Genomic DNA, 22,298 nt, shown 5'->3' on the forward strand with positions numbered 1-22,298 from the left:
GCATCACAAGAACATGTGCATTTGCTATTATTTCAGGGGTTATAACTCTGGAAATAGGGGGAGGAGCCAGATGAAAAATAGAAGGTGTGCAAGTTCATATCATGACTAAGACTCATGCAAGGTTTCATCAATTTATATCATATACTTTTGAGCTAAGCGCATCACAAGGTGAAAATGTGCATTTTTTTACTATTTCAGGGGCCATAACTCTGGAAATAGGAGGCGGAGACAAACGAAAAATAGGAGGTGCATAAGTTCATATCATGATAAAGACTCATGCAAGGTTAAATCAATTTATAACAAATTCTTTTTTAGCTAGGTGCGTCACAAACTTTTTTCGGACGGACAGACCCATGGACTAGACCGTAATAGGACCTTAATGATGCTACAAACCGGATTTGATGAAGATCCACCGCACATGAGAAGAAGTTGTTTACAGTTTTATTTTCCGTTTTTAGCTCTAGCAGCATCTTAAAGGGGCCCATTTGAAAACAAGAGCTGTCTCCATAGGATGACACATGCCCCCGATGGCACTTTGAATGAATAGTTATGGCCGATGTTAGAGTTTAGGACCTTTGACCTACGGACCTGGGTCTTGCGCGCGACATGTCGTCTTACTGTGGTACACATTCATGCCCAATAATTTTAAAATCCATGCATGAATGACAAAGATATGGACCGGACACGCCCATCAATGCACTATCATGAAATATGACCTTTAACGTCTAAGTGTGACCTTGACCTTTGAGCTACGGACCTGGGTCTTGCGCATGACATGTCATCTTACTGTGGTACACATTCTTGCCAAGTTATTTGAAAATCCATCCATCGATGACAAAGATATGGACCGGACACGCCCATCAATGCACTATCCTTTAACATCTAAGTGTGACCTTGACCTTTGAGCTACGGACCTGGGTCTTGCGCGCGACACGTCGTCTTACTGTGGTAAACATTCATGCCAAGTTATTTGAAAATCCATCCATCGATGACAAAGATATGGACCGGACACGCCCATCAATGCACTATCCTTTAATGTCTAAGTGTGACCTTGACCTCTGAGCTACGGGCCTGGGTCTTGCGCGCGACATGTCGTCTTACTGTGGAACACATGCATGCCAAGTTATTTGAAAATCCATCCATGGATGACAAAGATATGGACCGGATACGAAAATTGCGGACAGACTGACAGACCGACAGACTGACAGACCGACAGACGGTTCAAAAACTATATGCCTCCCTTTGGGGGCATAAAAAGAAAATGAGAGAATCTTGGCAGGATGTTAATGACAAAGTATGGTTTAGAAGATGCTTAAAAATGGTGACAACAAAGGCCAGATGCCAGACCATCAGTATATACTGATAACTCACCCTGAACAAAGTTAAGGTGAGCTAATGAAGGGATCAATATGAACTTTGATTATATTTCTGTATGCATATGATTTTTGGTATTAATATTTTACTTGATCTGATCAAATGGTGTTTTTACAGCTCTAACAAAGCAGTTAATCCACCAAGCAAAATGACAGGCATAGGTGGGCAAAACCATCAGGGATGGATAGCTTCATGCCAGTATTCCGGTCAAACTTGGTATATTCCAAGTCAGTTTTCTTAATTACATGTTCTCATGTAGTACAAATGGCTCTGAGTCAATGACCTTAACCAAGGTAGTAACAGTATAAATGGTTCCAAGTCAATGACCTTAACCAAGGTAGTAACAGTATAAATGGTTCCAAGTCAATGACCTTAACCAAGGTAGTAACAGTATAAATGGTTCCAAGTCAATGACCTTAACCAAGGTAGTAACAGTATAAATGGTTCCAAGTCACTGACCTTAACCAAGGTAGTAACAGTATAAATGGTTCCAAGTCACTGACCTTAACCAAGGTAGTAACAGTATAAATGGTTCCAAGTCAATGACCTTAACTTTCTGTTCCACTGTAATAAAAATGTACCAGTGTAATACAAATGGTTCAAAGCCAAGGGACTTAACCATCTGTTTCAAACATGAAACTTTCATTCATTCATCCATAATATGTCATCTATCCCACTATCACCAAACTATCTATGTATTTATCTTCTGTACATCTATGTGTATACTTGTATTTAGTGTACACTTAACTATACCAATATACCTAAACAGTAAAAACAGCACAACACAAAATGAAAACACTAGTCAAAGTAATAATAACACTGAAAATAAAATGCTATGGATAAAGTAATAACAACAACATTACAGTAGAAATCTTTCTATAACATAAAATGGCATTTCAAAAATAAAATACTTTACAATCTTTAAATTTGCTGTCCTTAATCTATGTAACAAGCAAGTCAACTGGGTAAGAAATTGCAAGTGAAAGAATTGCAAACATATCATCCTATATGACATGCAGATTTTTTACAAGATCTACATTTCATGCAATCACTATAACTACTGGCTGAATATCTGAGCTTATGTTCTCTTGTAGGGTTTATACATATTTTTATGCTCAACTATCTCCAAAATCTTGAGGGACTGGCTGATAACTGGTATGGCAATGTCACTAACATATCCTTGGCGATATTGTAGATGCTATGACAGGAAACAAACAATCTGTTAATACGATTCTAGCATAAAAAGCTATATAAATAAACATTATGCTGATAAGCAATTATTTCCTCTAAAGTTTGTTTTAGTTATGCATAAAAGGGCCATATTACATTTACATGTCACCATGATATGCCCATTAAAAAATGGCATTTTAACAGCATGTGGTCATCATCTTTACATACATTTTCTCGCATGTTACAACATCCCTCGAAAACAACAATAATAGGAGTTTTGAACCACAATATGCATAGATAATTGGAACTTCTTTCTGAATACAATGTTTCTTTGCATTCAAAGCGATATTCAACATGAATGCAACTATCATTTGCTGAACTACTTAGTATGGGCAACCATGGAGCCTGGGCTGAAAATCGTCAAAACTAGAAAGGCAACGATGTTAAGCTTGTTATCTGCAGACAGACAGATAAGAAACAGGTTTAACAAATCCTTTAATGCATATGGGTTAAGTTTAATATCAATATCCTATTCTAGCACCCAATTTTGGCAACTGTTTCCAAGACTGCTTGAAGAAAGTTAAAAGTTACAGCCTAGGCTTGGTAAGACTTTTTACTTTACCCCCAAATGTTATTTTGACTTTAAGGTAGGATGCTGTTTACATGTGAAATTTGAGCTATGATTTAACCTTTAGCCTGCTGGCGGCAACTGACTCTGCCTTTGCGACCAGTGTAGACCAAGATCAGCCTGCACATCCGTGCAGGCTGATCATGGTCTGCACTGTTAGCTATTCAGCCAGTAAATTTTCAGTGAACACCCCTTGGAATAATAAATGGTATTGCCCAAACTGAATGATGGACCAGTCCACATTAGAAATTTAGCAGGCTAAGAGTTAATGAAATACTTGTACTCCCTTGACCTTTCTACCATGGGATGTAATTTAATATCAAAATCAGCCACAGTGGAGTATGGTTTTCTTTCAAAGCAACAACTGTGGTGTACTATAATTTCAAAACAACCCAGCAGGACTGGTGCACTCTATGAATTTTTTGAAACTCAAATCCAGTGTTTATGGAAAATATGTGATCAAGACATGGTGTACAGGGGCCTTGTATTCCACACTTTCTAACTTATGCATTACTTCCTTGACTGCCCCATCTATGTCAAAATTTCAAAATGGACAAGATCAGAAATGTTACCTGACCTTAAAGTGTGACCCTGACTTTTGAAATAGGGGTTTGGTCTTGTGCATACCATGTGTTCTTGTTGAGGCAAATATTTCTGCCAATTATTTCCAAAATTGCTCCATACAGTCCAGACTTTATCTGACAGATGGACACACACAAATACACACACTCATTAGATGACAATGCCATGCTCTTCACAAGCAAGTTCAGCAAGTCACAATTAAAAAACTTAGTATGCCTACAAAGACTAGATTTCAGTCAAGTGTCTATCTCTGTTATGTGTTTAATGTCATTTTTCACTCTAATTGTCGGTTATGAAACCAGTAGTCCTTGATTCAATACCAGTGTTAAGTCATTAACTTGATTAAGGTTTAGCAGTATATCACAAAACAACAGAAATTATTAGTAAACGAACAACATCTTGACAAACAACTTATCTGTCCAATACATGTTTTACTGTTCTGTCCCACAGAATTGGATACTTAATATATTCTAAAGGAGTCGCCCCCCTTTAAAAAAGAATGCGATTTGTAAAGAAATAAAAGGAAACTTTGTCAAAAACAATGTATTTCCTAGTTATGTTAAGTTTAAACACTGGTACATTGTTGCAAATGCATCAAAACGAAGACATGTAGCAGCTTTTTAAAAATGGTGTTTTTAAAGGCGCTGAACTGTCCAGAAGTGTGGCCTCTTCATGCAGTCCCTTTCTGTAATTCAATACATATATGAGTAAATTAACAATGGTTTTGTAGAATAATATACATGTTTTATAAGCTGTTTAATTTTCATGTAAAACAATGCTTTCTTTCTATGATTTAGTGATGTTCAAACTTTTTTCTCTGAAACAAGGACCTAACTCTTAAGAAATATATTTTGTGTAATTCAGGGATCAAACTGGTCACCTTTAGGTTGGTAGCATGTGTTCTACCTATTGAACAAACCAGACAAGCTGATGAAATGTAGACCAGTTACGTAATAACCAGTTATCCAGAACAGCCATACTAGACTTGAGAGACATCGCCTATCTGTCATAAAAGATGGGATACTTCTCTAAAATAGCCAGAAACACAAATACGCATAATCTACCAATATTCTGACATGACTTTACCTATGTATAAAAGATACATTTAACTTTTGTCCTTACTTGTTGAAAAACTGTTCAAGTGCATGTGTTTTGTAGTAGCTTAATAAAGATTATGTTAGAAGTCAAGTTTTACAAATTTTATGTATAATAAAATATATAGATTTTGAAAAGTGAAAATCATAACACTAAAATGTTGGGAAAGTTGCAAAAATAACACAGTACTTGAAAACCAAAAACAAGCCAAGCAATCTACATGCACAACCATAAGCCAAACTGAGTCTTGCATAATAAAATATTCATCATGTATAATGTCCATGTAAGATTTGACTGTAGCCATGTTATAGAAAGATTTCTACAAAGTATTGTGAAATAACCTTTTTCTTGTTTGTAATGAGCAGGACTATGCCTACAGTTAGCAGCATACCTGTAATACAATCATCAATACCAGTTACAGTCTGCTTACTCATTTCTGCTTTTTTTTTTATGGCTAAACTATATTTCTACATCTAATATTTAGTTTTTACAGAAATGAAGAGAAAAAATATATGTTCTTTCACTTTGCTAAACAATACTTATTACATGTTTTTCAGTGATAATTTACTGTATAAATTATATCTGATATTTTTCACTGATAATGAAGTGAGTAGAATTTGAATACAAGTATGCCAACTGGCAGAATGTTGAGCCCGTCAGCTGTCAAGTGTGACCTTGACCTTAGACCTAGGGAGCTGGTTCTTGCATATGACACTCCTCATTATGGTGAACATTCATGCCAAGTTACATCAAAATCCCACCATGCATGAAGAAGAAATGCTCAGGACAAACTTCAATTTGACCTTTGACGTCCAAATGTGACCTTCACCTTTCAGATAGGAACATCCAGTTTGCGCATGACACGCCTTCTCATTGAGGTAAACATTCAAATATAAACAAGATTGGTCAATGCATGTCAAAGTTATGGTCCGGACAAAATCGGACAGACGCACAGACGGATGCACATACACCGAACTGCAAAGGTGGCGGCTATATCCAACTCTAACACCACAATCGGGCTCGACAAAAACCATTGAAAACACATAAAATAAACTAGAAATGTGTCCATGGGACACAGATGCCCCCATTACATGATAAAGGACACAGATCAACAACACACATGCTGACCAACATTCCTGTAAACTTTGGTCACTCTAGGTCAAATACTTTTGGAGCTATGCGTGACACAACATTAAAATGACCAATTTTTAACTAAGTCAGGGGCCATAACTCCTACACGACTGGATGAATCTGGTCGCAAAACCCCAGGTGCACAACTGCACATACTGACCAGCATTCATGTAAACTTTGGTGACTCTAGGTCAAATACTTTTGGAGCTACGCGCGACACAACATTAAAATGACCAATTTTTAACAAAGTCAGGGTCCATAACTCCTACACGACTGAATGAATCCAGACGCGAAACCCCTGCCAGGTGCACAACTACACATGCTGACCAACATTCCTGTAAAGTTTTGTGACTCTACGTCAAATACTTTTGGAGCTAGGCGCAACAAACACTAAGATGACCAATTTTTACAAAGTTAGGGGCCATAACTCCTACACGACTGAATGAATCCGGATGCGGAACCCCTGCCAGGTGCACAACTACACATGCTGACCAATATTCCTGAAAAGTTTTGTGACTCTACGTCAAATACTTTTGGAGCTAGGCGCGACACAACATTCTCGGAAGGATGGATGGATGGACGGACAAGGGCAAATCTATATGCCCCCCCCAAAAGTGGGGGCATTAAAAACAGTTTGTTTAAATTATGCTTTTTTTTCAGTGAAAGATATTTTTATTTTACACAGAAGCAAATAGTAATGGTTAGAAATGACTTTGTTTTGCTTGCGAACTTAACACATTACATGTAATAAATATTTTTACAAATATCGATGAAACACTTGATAAAACTTATTTCCACTGAAGGTAAAACTTTTTAGCTTTTTATATGCATCATACACTGAAAAAGTTGGTCAGAAGGACCATATATGTTGTTCAGACAAGCACCTAGATCAATTAGATTTAAATTCACTGAATAACATGCAATCAGTATAAAGGCCGAACCTTATTTCTAACCTGTATTTGATAACAAATATTTATCATCATAATAGGACAGCACTTGAACGTACGAAATTAGGAGTAACCAGCATTAAAGTTATGTGCACAACTTCATGTCAAAAAGCGGTCCACCTCACTTACCTTACAGAAATGGATTGAGATGAATTGAGAGAGTTTATCTGTCAAACATGACTCTCACCTGAGGAGGACCTGAATGGACCAAGTCTGGTGAACATCCATGAAGTGGCCATCAAAGGGATTTCTCTGGTGGCTGCTGAGTGCAGTCAAAGAGAGCCATTGGTCAAATTTTACTGAGGTAGATTCAAGGATGTTATAGAACAAATCCTGTGAGGACACATCATGAAAGTCATAAAATGATGTTTAAACACATTTTAGCCTTAAGGTCCCTAAGTATAGTCAAGTGTAACCTTAAAAAAAAACTGACAAAAACATTTTAGACCAAGTTTGGTAAAGATACATAAAGAGGTCCATGAAAGAAAGTCATTTTAAGGTGTTTCTATCTTCATTTCCGTCAAGTGGTTCATGAACAGTAGATGTTCAAAACAAACAGCTAACACTGGACACCATACAGCAGAGGACAAACTCCGAATACAGCATGATCACAGTGGCTACCCCGAGTATTTGGCTCAGTTGAACTGAAACTTTAGATTCAATGAATCATCAGAACGTTGGATTCTTCTTGATTTCTGACCAGCAGTCTGTCATATATTTCTATTGTTCCAAACATGTATTTTACATAGTGTGCATAAATAAGGCTACTATACTGACCAACAATAGACAATGAGTTTCACTTGATATCTGAGCCGCACCATGTGAAAACCAGCACAGTGCATTTGCGACCAGCATGGATCCAGATCAGCCTGTGCATCCGCGCAGTGTGTTCAGGATCTATGCTGTTCGCTTTCAAAGCCTATTGCAATTAGAGAAACCATTAGCGAACAGCATGGATCCTGACCAGACTGAGCGGATGCACAGGCTGGTCTGGATCCATGCTGGTCGCAAATGCGCTATGTTGGTTTTCTCATGGTGCGACTCAATTCTGTTGTTCTTTCTTGTTACAGCTACTTAAAACACCAGAGATTAATCTGAAGTTATAACAATTATATACTTATATATAAATCTTACCTGAAATTGTAGTAATAATACCTAACACTTGTCTGATGTTTAAACTGTCATGGAATAATATATAACCTCCAAGTAATGTGAGACAAAATTTCAGATGACCAACCATGTTGTATCTAAAACACTGTTAAGGACATCAAAGAAATATTTTACTCATTCATTTTTTCATGATTCTTAAGACATTTTGCATCCTGACAAGAGCGGTTTGTAACACCATGATGACCTACCTCAAGACCTTTCACCTTCTGACCCTAAAACAATAGAAGTCATATATTCAGCACAGGCAATCAACTTACATAGTTTGAAGGTAGAAGGCTTAACAGTTTGTAAGTTGCTAAGCAGAGACAATTTTTGGTCCTGAGGTCAACATGACCTTGTCCTTTGGCCTACTGACCCATAAAACAATACGGGTCATCTACTGACCATAGGCAATCATCCTGTGAAGTGTGTTACTTATTGAGCGGAAGTTATTTTCAGTTTCGTTGTCACTGAGACCTTCACCTTTGACCTACTGGCCCAAATACAACAGAGGTCATCCACTGACCATAGGCAATCATCCTATGAAGACCCAATAGTTTTTTAAGTTACAGAGGAGAAACCTTTATCAGTTTTGATGTCACTGTGACCTTGACCTTTGGCCTTCAAAACCCCAAATACATAATTATGTGCTACTACAGACAATCAACCTACGAAGTCTGAGAACTGTAGGCTAAAAGACTTTAACTTTTGACATACTGACCCATAAACAATAGGGGTTGGCAAACATCCTATGAAGTTTAAAGACTGTAGGCCAAGACAGTATGAGACATTAAGCAGATACATTTTTCAGTCTCAATGTCAATGTGACCTTTACCTCTGGCTTACTTACCACTAAAATCATGCCAGTCATCTATTGATCACAGGCAATCATCTCATGAAGTTTGACAACTGTGATTCTAAGCATTCTCTAGAAACTATCTGAAACCAAATGGTCTATGGACAGACAGTGAGAAGAACAATATACCAATTTATCCTGTTTCACTGAAGGTGGTGGGGGTCATAATAAAATCATCTTTTTGAATTGAAAGCATAATCAAAACAGCTTTTTCCCATCGCTTATTAATGCTTTATAGCAAATATACACTCAATTGATTGTTATTTCTCTACCGTCTGAACACCCTAGATTATTCAACATACCCAAGATGGCTGATACATTACGAAGAAATGATTGTTTTCATAAACGAGAGGGTCACGTTAGCCCTAAATTGCTCACTTGAGTTTCACAGCTCAATCAGGCAACAATTTTAATACAGAAATGCCAAAAAAACATTTTGAAACAAGGGGCTCCAAGTTTTGAGGAAAGATTCTCAAAATTTTCTTTAGAGCCACCTGCCAGCCATGTTTTTCATCAAGCAACTTCAACAAACTTGATAAGAGGCCACCAAGGGTACATTTTTGGTGTTTGAAAATGTTTCTACTTTTAGGTCTGGCAGACATATTTTTTATGATTTATAACAATTTAAACAATCTTGGTAATGGGTCACCTAGGTAACATTTGGATGAAAAGATTTTGTTACTGGGCTACCAGTTTTATCATACAAGGATAAAGTTCTCAGTTTCCACTATAGCCATACAAGGAAAATCTGAACCAGCCCTTGAATGTCACACTTTTGAATGAATCTGTTATGTCACTGAAACACATACAATGAAATTATTTTGAAGTTTTCAATTTTCCTTTTGGTTGCCATGAAAATTTCTACATGGATTACGGGTACCTAGATCTGAAGGAATCTGAAAGAACACTACCTAAAGAACAGTCTGTATTATTAGTCTGATTGAAATAGGCTTGGTGGTTTAAGAGGAGATGCTCTTAAAAGAAATTCTGGATGTCGGACAGTTGACAGACATCCATTAACCCTAAAAGCTCACCATGTACAATGAGAAACTGATCAGCAGTGCAGCTGTGAGGCACTAAGACAACTTCTTTGGTACTTTGAGATGAAACAACAAACAAAAAGCTAAATCATTCATAGTCTTAGGATTTCTCTTTTCAGTCCTTTTTGGGTTCTGACTGCATCGTACTGATGGTGTTCTAACATTCCTGTGGTACTGTGAGGTACAATGAATGACTCAAAATTGTAGACCTGTGTCGATAAAATCACTTATCATTTGTCATATATGAAGAAGTGAAAGGATACGTGACAGGTGAGGTGTTGCCGATGATCCAGTATATAGACAGATTGACAAGGAATGCTACAACACCAGACAACAGTATCATACCCTGAAATATAGCAAGTATTCAACAACATGTTGTGAAATACAGTCTACATTATCTAAGTACATCAAATCAATGCAAATAATAATTATAAAATGGTGATTCGCAAAATTATACACAAATGGTATATATATTTTAAGAAAAGTTCACTGGTTGAAGGTGTGGATGAAAATATCTGGCTCAATGGTAGGTAGCTGTTGAGACAGTTATGAGGCTCTGCTGAGCTACTGCTAGACAGTTACCTTAGAGCCAGATATTTCCATCACCACCTTCAACTAGTGATAGATTCTTTTCCTTGCATGCGGTATTCTTCAATTAAGAAGAAATGAATGCTTTTCTTTTAAGCACTTTTTAGCACTTTTTCATTAAAGTAGCATATGAATTTACAGATTCATTCATAAATTTCAGCATGTAAGTCAGCTTTTCCAGCAAAAACACAGGAAAATCCTGACCTGCATGTAAGAACATACCTTATGCATCTATACACCTTATTTATTTCATATAGTATCAAACATACAGTGAATTTTATTATTTTCTAAATCTTTGTTTTCTTATTCATCTCATTAACTTCAAGAAAACAGGAGGGTCATGATGACCCTATATCGCTCACCTGTTAAACTTGGCCTAGGAATCCTCAACATAAACATTCTGACCAAGTTTCATGAAGATAGGGTCATAAATGTGGCCTTTACAGTGTTTAAAAAGTTTTTCCTTTGATTTACGTGGTGACCTAGTTTTTGACCCCATATGGCCCAGTTTCGAACTTGGCCTAGGAATCATCAAGATAAACACTCTGACCCAGATTCATGATGATAGGATCATAACTGTGACCTCTAGGGTGTTAACAAGCTTTTTCTTTAGATTTGACCTGGTGACCTAGTTTTTGATCCCACATGACCCAGTTTCGAACTTGGACTAGAGATCATCAAGATAAACATTCTGTGCAAGTTTGTATCAAATCAATGCATAAATGAAACCTCTATATGGCTGAAAGGGTCAGAATAGAAAATTCTTGATGGAATCCAGCCGGTTTTCAAAAGGAATTGAGACCTTATAGCGACTTAAGTTATGTGTAAGTGTGGTTAAAATCAAATGTAAATGTCACTTCTATTGTCTTCACAAGGTAAAAACTAACAAATTTTGTCTCTTTCAGGGGGTGTAACTCCGGAACCCATAATTGGATCTGATGGATTCATCATGAAATCCAAAATCTATTGTTGTTAAAGATATTTTGCAAGTCTGTATCAAATCAAACCATAGATAAAATCTCTATATGGCTGCAAAAGCTAAAATAGCAAATTTTGGCCATTTAAAGGGCCATAACTCTGAAACCCATGATAGAATCTGGCCAGTTTTCTAAAGGAACTGAGGTATTATGCTAATACAAATTGGGTGCAAGTTTGATTAAAATTGGTTACAAAATGTGGTCTCTTCCATGTTCACAAGCCAAAAATAGCAAATTTTGGCCCTTTAAGGGGCCATAACCCTATACCCCTTGATGGAACCTGGCCAGTTTTCGAAAGGAACCGAGATATTATTGCAATACAAGTTGTGTGCAAGTTAGATTAAAACTGATTGCAAAATGTGGTCTCTATAGTGTTTACAAGATAAAAATAGCAAATTTTGGCCTTTTCAGGGCCCATTACTCTGGAACCCATGATGGAATATGGCCAGTTTTTAAAAGGAACCAAGATATTATGCCAATACAAGTTGTGTGCAAGTATGATAAAAACTGATTGCAAGATGTGGTCTCAATCCTGTTCACAAGTCAAAAGAAGCAAATTTTGGCCCTTTAAGGGGCCATAACTCTGGAACCTATGAAGAGATCTGGCCAGTTTTCGAAAAGAACCGCGATATTTTGCCAATACAAGTTGTGTGCAAGTTTGATTAAAATCAATTGCAAAATGTGGTCTCTATCGTGTTCACAAGAAATTGTGGACAGACGGCAGAAAGAGGAGAACATAATACTGGCAATGTCCAGTCCCTAGGTGTGATCGATGTTCTTTGTGGCAATTTGATAGAAGATAATACGAGTAAGTTGTCCTCCATGAATAACATGTGTGGGAAAACAAATAAGTACTGGTATTAAATCTAATCACACTTTGCTGAGTGAATTACTGAAAATACTGTTGAGAAACAAAATAATCTATTACAAGAACTGTAACTATGAACTGACTGTTGAACTTTGCTTACCGAGTTTTATCTCCCTTTACCAATGTATAAAAAATTTTGTAACCTTTTCCCTTTCACAATAAATTCAAAATACATTATTATTTTGTTTAATAGCTGTAATATAAATCATACTAAATGCTGTAGTGAGTGGGCACCTGGGTAGAACCAACGACCTTTCATAAGCCAACTGGATGGCTTCCTCACATGAAGAATTCAATGATCCGAGTGAGGCTCGAACCCACTTCGGCGAGGGGCAAGTGACTTAAACTCTCGGCCACAGAGGCCCCCCGTACTAAGTGCAGTGATCAGCTTTTGCACTCTTGTAAAATTTCCTCTTTTAAATTATCTACTAAATGACTAGCCTCAGTAAATTCAACTTCCTTGTATTTATCTATTCACCACATCACATATTTTTACCATGTTTGATGTCGTTGGAGTGAAATAAAGCTATTACATAATTTTCATATTATACTAGCGTAATACAGCTTTGACGCTGTTGTTTTAAGTATAAGAGACATTGGTCCAACTGACTTGGTCTGTACTACGTAAAGAAAAAATTTTGATGGTGAGAGAAAAGCTAACATGTGATATAGAATATTACATACATGTCTTGAATTGATTAAATTTGTTGAATAAATTCAATATGAAAACATGTAAGTAATATCCTCTACATAATATACAGTACTCGTATAGCAAACTACTGTAATCCACACTTAACACACTTTGTAAAACCTTCATATGAAATACATGCTAGTGCATACTGTGAAATAACAAATTTCCAGTTTATTTTATTCTTAACCCATAACATGCTGGACACATCTGATTCTGCCTTTGTGACCAGTGTTGATCATGATCAGCCTGCACATCCGTGCTGTCTGATCAAGATATGCACTGTTCGCTATTTAATCAGGAAGTTTTTGGTAATCACCCCTTTTAATTGTTAATGGTTCTGTCCAAATTAAAAGATGGACAAGTTCATTATAGGAATTTAGCAGGGTAAGTGTTAAAAACTACAAAATGAGAATATTTCACATGATTTATTAACTTACTGTTGCCTCTATAGGCCATGTCTTCCACATACTGGGTAGATGGCCAATAGGTTCAATAAATGGAATGAGAAGCATCAACAATACTGCTGAAAGTGGTGCTTGATAAAACAACAACTGCATCGAGTTCACTTGAAATTCATGCTGTTTTTCTCCGACCCACTGAAAACAGAAACAAGAGCTGTCGGATGACAGCGCGCTCGACTATTCGAAGAATTGATTGAAGAATGGGGTCAAAATATTTCCATAGTTTTTCAGACTAAACAAAAAAATGGATTAAACAAAAAATGTTCCTGTATTTGTGGATTTCGATTAGTCTTGCACTAACTGGCAATGTGTGACCATGATGGCAAATATGTTAAGTTATATGTCTGGCAAAACATGGACTTATATGAAAAATTTAAGTAATTTCCAAGTCCAAAAAGGGCCATAATTCAGTCAAAATAGTTGACAGAGTTATGTACTCTTGCCTACAGATGGAAATCATGTTGATAAACTAGTGTTAAAAAGTTTCAAAGCCACAGTTCAAATAGTTTTGACAAAACGCTGACTTGTTAAAAAAAACTGAACAAATTTCAAAGTCCAAAAAGGGCCATAATTCAGTCAAAATAGTTGTCAGAGTTATGTACTCTTGCCTACAGATGGAAATCATAATGATAAACAAGTGTTTAAAGTTTAAAAGCCAAAATGTCAAATAGTCTTGACAAAACATGGACATATACAAAACAAAACCAATTTCCAAGTTCAAAAAGGGCCATAATTCAGCCAAAAAAGACGAGAGAGTTACGTACTCTTGCCTATTGATAGAGACTATTATACTGAACAAGATATAAAAGTTTCAAAGCCATATGTCAAACACTTTACACAAAATATAAACTGGTACGAAAAACTTAACCAAGATTTCTAAGTCAAAAGGGGCCATAATTCAGTCAAAATGCTTGATGGAGTTATGTACTCTTGCCTACAACTGGACATTGTGATGGTAAACAAGTGTTGAAAGTTTCAAAGCTTTATCTCAAAAGACTTTGTCAAAATATGAACTGGTACGAAAAACTTAACCAAGATTTCTAAGTCAAAAGGGGCCATAATTCAGTCAAAATGCTTGACAGAGTTATGTACTCTTGCCTACAACTGGACATTGTGATGGTTAACAAGTGTTGAAAGTTTCAAAGCTTTATCTCAAAAGACTTTGTCAAAATGTGGACTGGTACGAAAAACTTAACCAATATTTCTAAGTCAAAAAGGGGCCATAATTCAACCAAAATGCTTGATGGAGTTATGTACTCTTGCCTACAACTGGACATGGTGATGGTAAACAAGTGTTGAAAGTTTCAAAGCTTTTTCTCAAAAGACTTTGTCAAAATATGAACTGGTACGAAAAACTTAACCAAGATTTCTAAGTCAAAAGGGGCCATAATTCAGTCAAAATGCTTGACAGAGTTATGTACTCTTGCCTATAACTGGACATGGTGATGGTAAACAAGTGTTGAAAGTTTCAAAGCTTTATCTCAAAAGACTTTGTCAAAATGTGGACTGGTACGAAAAACTTAACCAGGGTGTGACGCCGACGCCGACGCCGTGGTGAGTAGGATAGCTCTACTTATTCTTCGAATAGTCGAGCTAAAAAGGTATTCATGTTGCTTTTTCTCCTAAGAACTGAAAACAAAACAATGATATTTTAAACAAATGGTCATTACATATGCATTTGATTATAGTTGTTAATCAGTCTCAAAATTTTGAAATCAAATGAGTCAATATCTCAATATTATATCTCCGACACAGTCTAGTTTCAGGTAGTCTTGCCCATATGTTACACTGTACTCATGTCGCACCTGGATAACCCGCCTTGGTATGGCATATGGAAACATAGATAAAATTAATGACAAGAAACGCGGCAATGCCACGAAACCAGGTTTTCAACACTTTTCATAAGAATAAACAAGAGTGCCAGAATGTCACAATATACACCCGTCACAGCAAATTTCTTTACTCTAGCACCTGTATTTGCAGATGTAATTTTAATTTTGTGGTTGTTTAGTAATCATTGTAATTCTTTTGTTTTTCTAAGTCCACAAAAAAGCTCCTTACCAGGTAGAGATACCTTAAAATACACCTAAAATTAGAAAGTAACAACTATGTAGTACCACAGAAAAGTGGTCTTGGTTTTTCCCTACGGTCAATTATAAAAAAGTTACAATATAAGTTATTTATAGTAACAACTAAGGGAAGTTAATCTTAAAAAAAAAAAAAAAAAAAAGTGGTCTCGATTTTTCCCTACGTCTAGTAATGAAAAAGTTACAATATAAGCTATTTATAGTAACAACAAAGGGAAGTCATTCTAAAGAAGGGAACTGCGCAAGACACTTCGTCTCATGATGGTGTATAATTGTGCCAAGTTACATCAAAATCCCTCTATGCATGAAGAAGATATGCTCCGGACAAAGTTTTCATTCTTGTATCCTTTGACCTCTAAGTGTGACCTTGACCTTAGACCTAGGGACCTGGTTCTTGCGCATGACACTCCGTCTCATGATGGTGAACAATTGTGCCAACTTTCATCAAAATTCCTCCATGCATGTAGAAGATATGCTAACCCTAACCCTAACCTAACCCTAACCCTATTTTTAGTAACAATGACCTTGACCTTGATCCCAGAAACCCCAAAATCAATCCCAAGCTACAACTTTATATAAGTTTTCTATATACCAAGTTTCATCATGATGGCTCATTCCTAAGTTAAATTATTGACCGGAAACCCTTTTTCTATTTTAAGTAAAAGTGACCTTGACCTTGACCCCAGAAACCCCAAAATCAATCCCAGCCTTTGTCTTGATATAAGCTACATACATACCATGTTTTATTCAAATATCTTTACCGAAACAAAAGTTATTGACCGGAAACCCTTTTTCTATTTTAAGTAACAGTGACCTTGACCTTGACCCCAGAAACCCCAAAATCAATCCCAGTCTTTGTCTTGATATAAGCTACATACATACCAAGTTTTATTCAAATATCTTTACCGAAACAAAAGTTATTGACCGGAAACACCAGTTTGACGCCGCCGCCGCCACCGCCGCCCGCCCGCCCGACCGACATCTACCCCAATCTAATAACTCAGGTTTTCGTTGAAAACCTGGTTAAAAACTTGAGTTAACTGATGAAACTAACAACCAAAGATTACAATCATATACACGAGCTGTCACAGGAGACTGCGAGCTCGACTACTGACTATTTCAATGCTGAACAGTGAAACTGGGCACATCTAAAGAAGCTGGAGCTGTCACTGGAATATCTGATGTCTCCAATGTGGATGAAGATATTGGACAATAGTTTAAGCTTGTGTCAAATTTATTTAGTAATATCTGAGGTAGAGAAGTGTATCGAAACATTAAACAAGTATACAAGAGGGCAAAGATGGCCCTAAGTCGCTCACCTGTGTAACACACCATAACAGTGGAAACATGTTTTACCATGTGATTTCATAGAGACAAATATTCTGACCAATTTTCATTAAGATTGGACCAAACAACCTGGCCTAGCGTTTTCTTTGATTTGACCTAGCTACCTAATTTTTCCCCCACATCACCCATGAACTTGTCCAAAATTTCATGAAAACAAACATTCCGACAAAGTTTCAGGAAGACTTAAGAAAAATAGTGGCCTCTAGAGTGTTTACAAGCTTTTCCTATGATCTGACCTAGTGACCTAGTTTTTGACCCCACATGACCCAGATTTGAAAATTGTCCAAGAATTCATGAGAACTAAGTTTAACATTCTGACCAAATTTTATGAAGATATAAAGATAAAAAAAAAGTGCTCCATAGGATGTAGACAAGCTTATTCTTTGATTTGGCTGGGTGATCTTGTTTTTGATCCCATATGACCCAGTTTCAAATTTGTCCTAGGAATCATCAAGATAAACATTCTGACCAAGTTTCATGAAGATAGGATCATAAATGTGCCCTGAAGACTGTTAACAAGCTTTTCCTTTGATTTGACCTTATGACCTACTTTCTGACCCATATGACCCAGTTTCAAACATAGCCTAGATATCATCAAGATAAACATTCTGACCAAGTTTCAAGAAGATAGGGTCATAAATGTGGCCTCTAGGCTGTTTAAGCAGCATGCCTCCAGATTGTTCGACAACAAATTTTTTCTTTTTAGGTATCTTGAAATAAATGCTATATTTCTTAAGAAGGAAAACTTAATTACTGGCAAACTTTATGTTACGGAAACACATGAGAATCTGCTGTTTTTACTACTTTTTACGATGAAAATCGGAAAGCGTTTGTCACGCTTTTACTCCAAGTAAACTGTCTCGATTATAAATATCTATATTTTGAAGTCATTATTCACTTCTTCAGCTATAGCGCTATTGGTTACAACGACGGGAAAATGTCTTTATTGATTCCAGACGCAGTCATATTTTTTTCTTGATTTGGAACTTTTGAAATATTTTAGAAACAAAAATTCTAATGTTCATAATATGACCAAACTTCAATTTGAAAGAAAGATTATTTTTCAGCCAAATCTGGAGGCATGCTGCTTAAACAAGCTTTTCGTTTGATTTGACCTGATGACCTAGTTTTTGACCCAACATGACCCAGTTTGGATCCAGGCCTAGAGATCATCATGATAATCATTCTGTGCAAATTTGTACAAAATCAAAGCATAAATGAAACCTCTATATGGCTGAAAGGGCCAAATAGAAAATTTTGCTGCATTCAGGGGCAGTAACTCTAGAATCCACCATGGAATCTAGCCAGTTTTCGTAAGGAACTGAGGTCTTATTGTGACTTAAGTTGTGTGTAAGTATGATTAAAATCAAACATAAAATGTCACTTCTATCGTGTTCACAAGGTAAATATTACCAAATTTTGGCGCTTTCAGGGGTCGATCAGGGGCCGTAACTCTAGAACCTATGATTGGATCTGACAGATTCATCATGGAATCCAAGATTTATTGTTGTTGAAGATATTTTGCAAGTTTGTATCAAATCAAACCGTAAATGAAGTCTCTATATGACTGCAAAAGGCAAAATAGCAAATTTTAGCCCCTCAAGGGGCCATAACTCTGGAACCCAAGATGGAATCTGGCCAGTTTTCGAAAGGAACTGAGATACTATACCAATACAAGTTTTGTGCAAGTTTGATTATATCTGATTGCAAAATGTTGTCTCTATTGTGTTCACAAGACAAAAAGAAGCAAATTTTGGCCCTTTAAGGGGCCATAGCTCTGTAACCCATGATGGGATCTGGCCAGTTTTCAAAAGGAACCGAGATATTATACCAGTACAAGTTGTGTGCAAGTTTGGTTAAAGTTGATTACAAAATGTGGTCTCTATCGTGTTCACAAGACAAAATAGCAAATTTTGGCCCTTTAAGGGACCATAACTCTGCAACCCATAAAGGGATCTGGCCAGTTTTCAAAAGGGACTGAGACATCACGCCAATACAAGTTGTGTGCAAGTTTTATTAAAGCTGATTGGAAAATGTGGTCTCTATCATGTCCAAAAGCCAAAAATGGTAAATTTTTGCCCTTTAAGGGGACATAACTATGCAACCCATGATGGGATCTGGCCAGTTTTTGAAAGGAACCAAGATATTATGCCCATACAAGTTGTTTGCAAGTCTGATAAAAATCAAATACAAAATGTGGTCTCTATCGTGTTCACAAGGAAATTGGGAACGGACGGACTAAGGGTGATCACAAAAGCTCACCCTGTCACTATGTGACAGATATACTAAAAAGGGACATAATTCATGGAAAATTTCTGCAAAGGTAATGCACCATGATATTGTGTCATATCATGTGGCTAATGATGTGGAGCAACTATTTGAAGTTTCATCAAAATAAATCAATAAGTCAGCAGAAGTGTATCTAAACTTGAACCTGAAATTCTAGTAAAAAGGGGGCATAACTCATGGCATTTTGGTGCAATCATCATGAACATGGTGACATATGATGCAGGTGACCAAGTGGAACAACCACTTTTTGCAGTTTGAATAAAATCCATTTGGTAACAACAGAGAAATAGTGAAAAAGCATCAAAATTAAACTGAAGTTCTAAGTAAAAAGGGACATAAGTCACTGAATGTTTGTACCAGAATTATGAACCTTGTGTCATATGATGAGGACGACAATGTGGAAGAACTATTATAAGTTTGAATCAAATTCATTCAGTAATGACAAAGATATAGTGAAACTGCACCAACATTTACCTGAAATTCAAAGAAAAATGGGGGCATTATTCGGGAAATATTGGTGCCAGAGTTAAGGGGTCATCTACTCCCTAACACATTTAAGCCATGAAGTTGAAGGTTCTAGGTCAAATGGTTCTCAAGTTATTAACTGGAAACTGTTTTCAATGCTCAGAGCCCTGTGACCTAGACCTTTGCCCCCCCATCCTTCCCCACACAAAAATAGGGGTAATCCACTTTATCTTGTAAATGCATGTTCTTTTCTCATTATTCTAAGACAATTTCTTGATACTATGAGATATGTTTATCATAATTTTGAGATATCTTATTGTAATTATGAATTATTATTTTACTTGTAAATATGAGATTTCTTCTCATTATTTCAAGATCTTTTCTTGTAATTATAACAAATTTATCTTGTTTTTACGAAAAAGTCATTTCTTAATTAGGAGAACAGATTATATAAATATTTTCCATTTGACACAAGACATGTTAAAATCAAGTTTCAACTTAAAGCTTTGTTGTATGCTGTAACATAAATGAAAATGCATTTTGGTACCACAACATTCAGCAATATTTATGCTAAACAGCAGCTCAACAACTCAAATTACACATTTTAATAGTGGTTATGGTAGAATTATGGTAGAATAATTACACAATTAATTCATTTCCAAACTAGGATTACTGTTAATTCATTTTTCTGTGTATCTTATGTGTATTGAAAAAAGTTTTATAAACGGAATTTCTCCATCCGATATTTTGGTAGTACAAAGATAGGTCTTGAAAAACATGTAATTAGATATACATGTTTCGGTTTATGGAAGGCCGTACACACCATAATGTTATAATGTAAGTCTATGGGAAAACAACTGGTGGTCTCTAACCTTATATGCAAATCTTGTGAGCTGGACCTTGATGCTTACAAATGTAACAAAAAAGGCCCTCATATTTGAGAAAAATTCAAACCATTAAGCAAAAAAAAGAGCATCTAAAAAATTTCATATATCAAACTTTCTTGCATTCCAGACAAGATTTCCATTTTTTTTTTTTCACCAGTGCTGGAAAAAGATGACTCTCGTATTGTAAATAACGTATTCCGAACTACATATATGTAGAAGATTTATTTAGTTATTTATTTTTTATTTCAGAGGATGGAATGAAAATCTTTGTTCCTGACAGTATATTTCTCCATTCAAAAAAACATTATTTTATCAAAAAATCATAACTTTAAACTGCAACTAACAAAACCGGAACTAAACACTGTTATTTGTCTTTGAAACGTCATGACATCCTTCCTGTTTACGACGTTGGTTTCCTGCGCTTTGTATAAGAAATAGTTCTAAAATGAAAGCTGTAGATTGATTTTATTTTTATTATTTCTTAAATATGGTATGCAAGAAAAAGATTCTACCACTGGTTGTTGCTGCAGATGGGAATATCCGGCTCTTAGGTAACTGTTTATGCGGTAACTTGGAAGAGCCTCATTACCGCCTAAACATTTACCCTCGAAGCTGGAAATTCTCCTCTGCACCTATAATCAGTGAAAGAATCTTATAAAATACACTAACCATACAGAGAAACATATCAGATAACATGTACATTTCTGTACTGCATTGAACATCAAAGAACAGCTGACACATACAGGTGTTCCTCTATTGTTGTTAGAAAGAAAGATAGGAAAATTCAGTAGGCAGTTAAATCGGTAAGGATGATATATATTGATATTATTAAGAATGTACTGGTATATAACAATCTACTGTAAATTTTACATCATAGTACACAATATAGGTCAGTTCTAAGGTCTAATTCAACACAAATATTTATCAAAGTATTTTAAAAGTTTTATTGTCTTCATTACACTTTCACAGCTAATCTTTATTCATTTACAAAAATCTTGTAACTGAATTGCCACTGATGTGGGCACTGATGTTTTAGGTAAAATTATCAATATATTTCACAACATCTGCAGAATCACTCAAGATATATTGCTACCTTTGTCCAACCAGGCTTGGGCACCAACTAAGCCTTTGAGTTCAGCAGATGTTATAACACAAACTAGATGCCCACAGGCAACATGTCTAACGCACAAGCTATCAAGGACAGGGAGTTGCATGAGACACTGTCTTATTGAGGTAAAAATATGCCAAACAAGAAGCTGCATTCAATAAACGCTTGATGCCCCTGGTGGCATCCTTGTCGATACAAAGCAACCTAAGTCCAAAACGAGGTCAAGGTCAAGCTGAGGTCAGGGATGTTTGAAGATGAGGAAAGGTCACAGGTTACATCTGCATTAGTATCAAGTCATTCTAGTAAGGGGTACTGATGCTAGAGGAAACGGTCCCATTTGGTTAACCAAGAGATGGCCCATACAAAGCAACCTAAGACCAAAACGAGGTCAAGGTCAAGGTCAAACTGAGGTCAGGTGATGTCTGAAGATGAGGAATGGTCACAGGTTACATCTGCATTAGTATCAAGTCATTCTAGTAAGGGGTATTGATGCTAAACAAAACTATCCCATTTGGTTAACCAAGAAATGGCCCATACAAAGCATCCCACGTCCAAAAC

The 22,298-nt window shown here is 36.3% G+C and overlaps 1 protein-coding gene across 2 annotated transcripts in view; it reads right to left on the reverse strand.

Annotated features, from left to right (window-relative positions):
• Positions 1 to 22,298, reverse strand: part of LOC123529841 (solute carrier family 35 member E3-like) — a 46,631-nt gene that overhangs the window by 15,412 nt on the left and 8,921 nt on the right. Inside the window, exons 3-6 of one of the 2 annotated variants that reach the window (XM_045310390.2) lie at positions 13,534 to 13,692; positions 10,236 to 10,318; positions 8,062 to 8,174; positions 5,191 to 5,240 (exon numbers count right to left, since the gene is read on the reverse strand). In XM_045310390.2, the coding sequence (XP_045166325.1) occupies positions 5,191 to 5,240; positions 8,062 to 8,174; positions 10,236 to 10,318; positions 13,534 to 13,692 (405 nt within the window). The remainder of the gene's footprint in view (positions 1 to 5,190; positions 5,241 to 8,061; positions 8,175 to 10,235; positions 10,319 to 13,533; positions 13,693 to 22,298) is intronic. The other variant, XM_045310389.2, reaches the window with a different exon arrangement.

The sequence above is a fragment of the Mercenaria mercenaria genome, chromosome 13 (assembly GCF_021730395.1).
Source record: "Mercenaria mercenaria strain notata chromosome 13, MADL_Memer_1, whole genome shotgun sequence".
Classification (NCBI taxonomy): domain Eukaryota; kingdom Metazoa; phylum Mollusca; class Bivalvia; order Venerida; family Veneridae; genus Mercenaria; species Mercenaria mercenaria.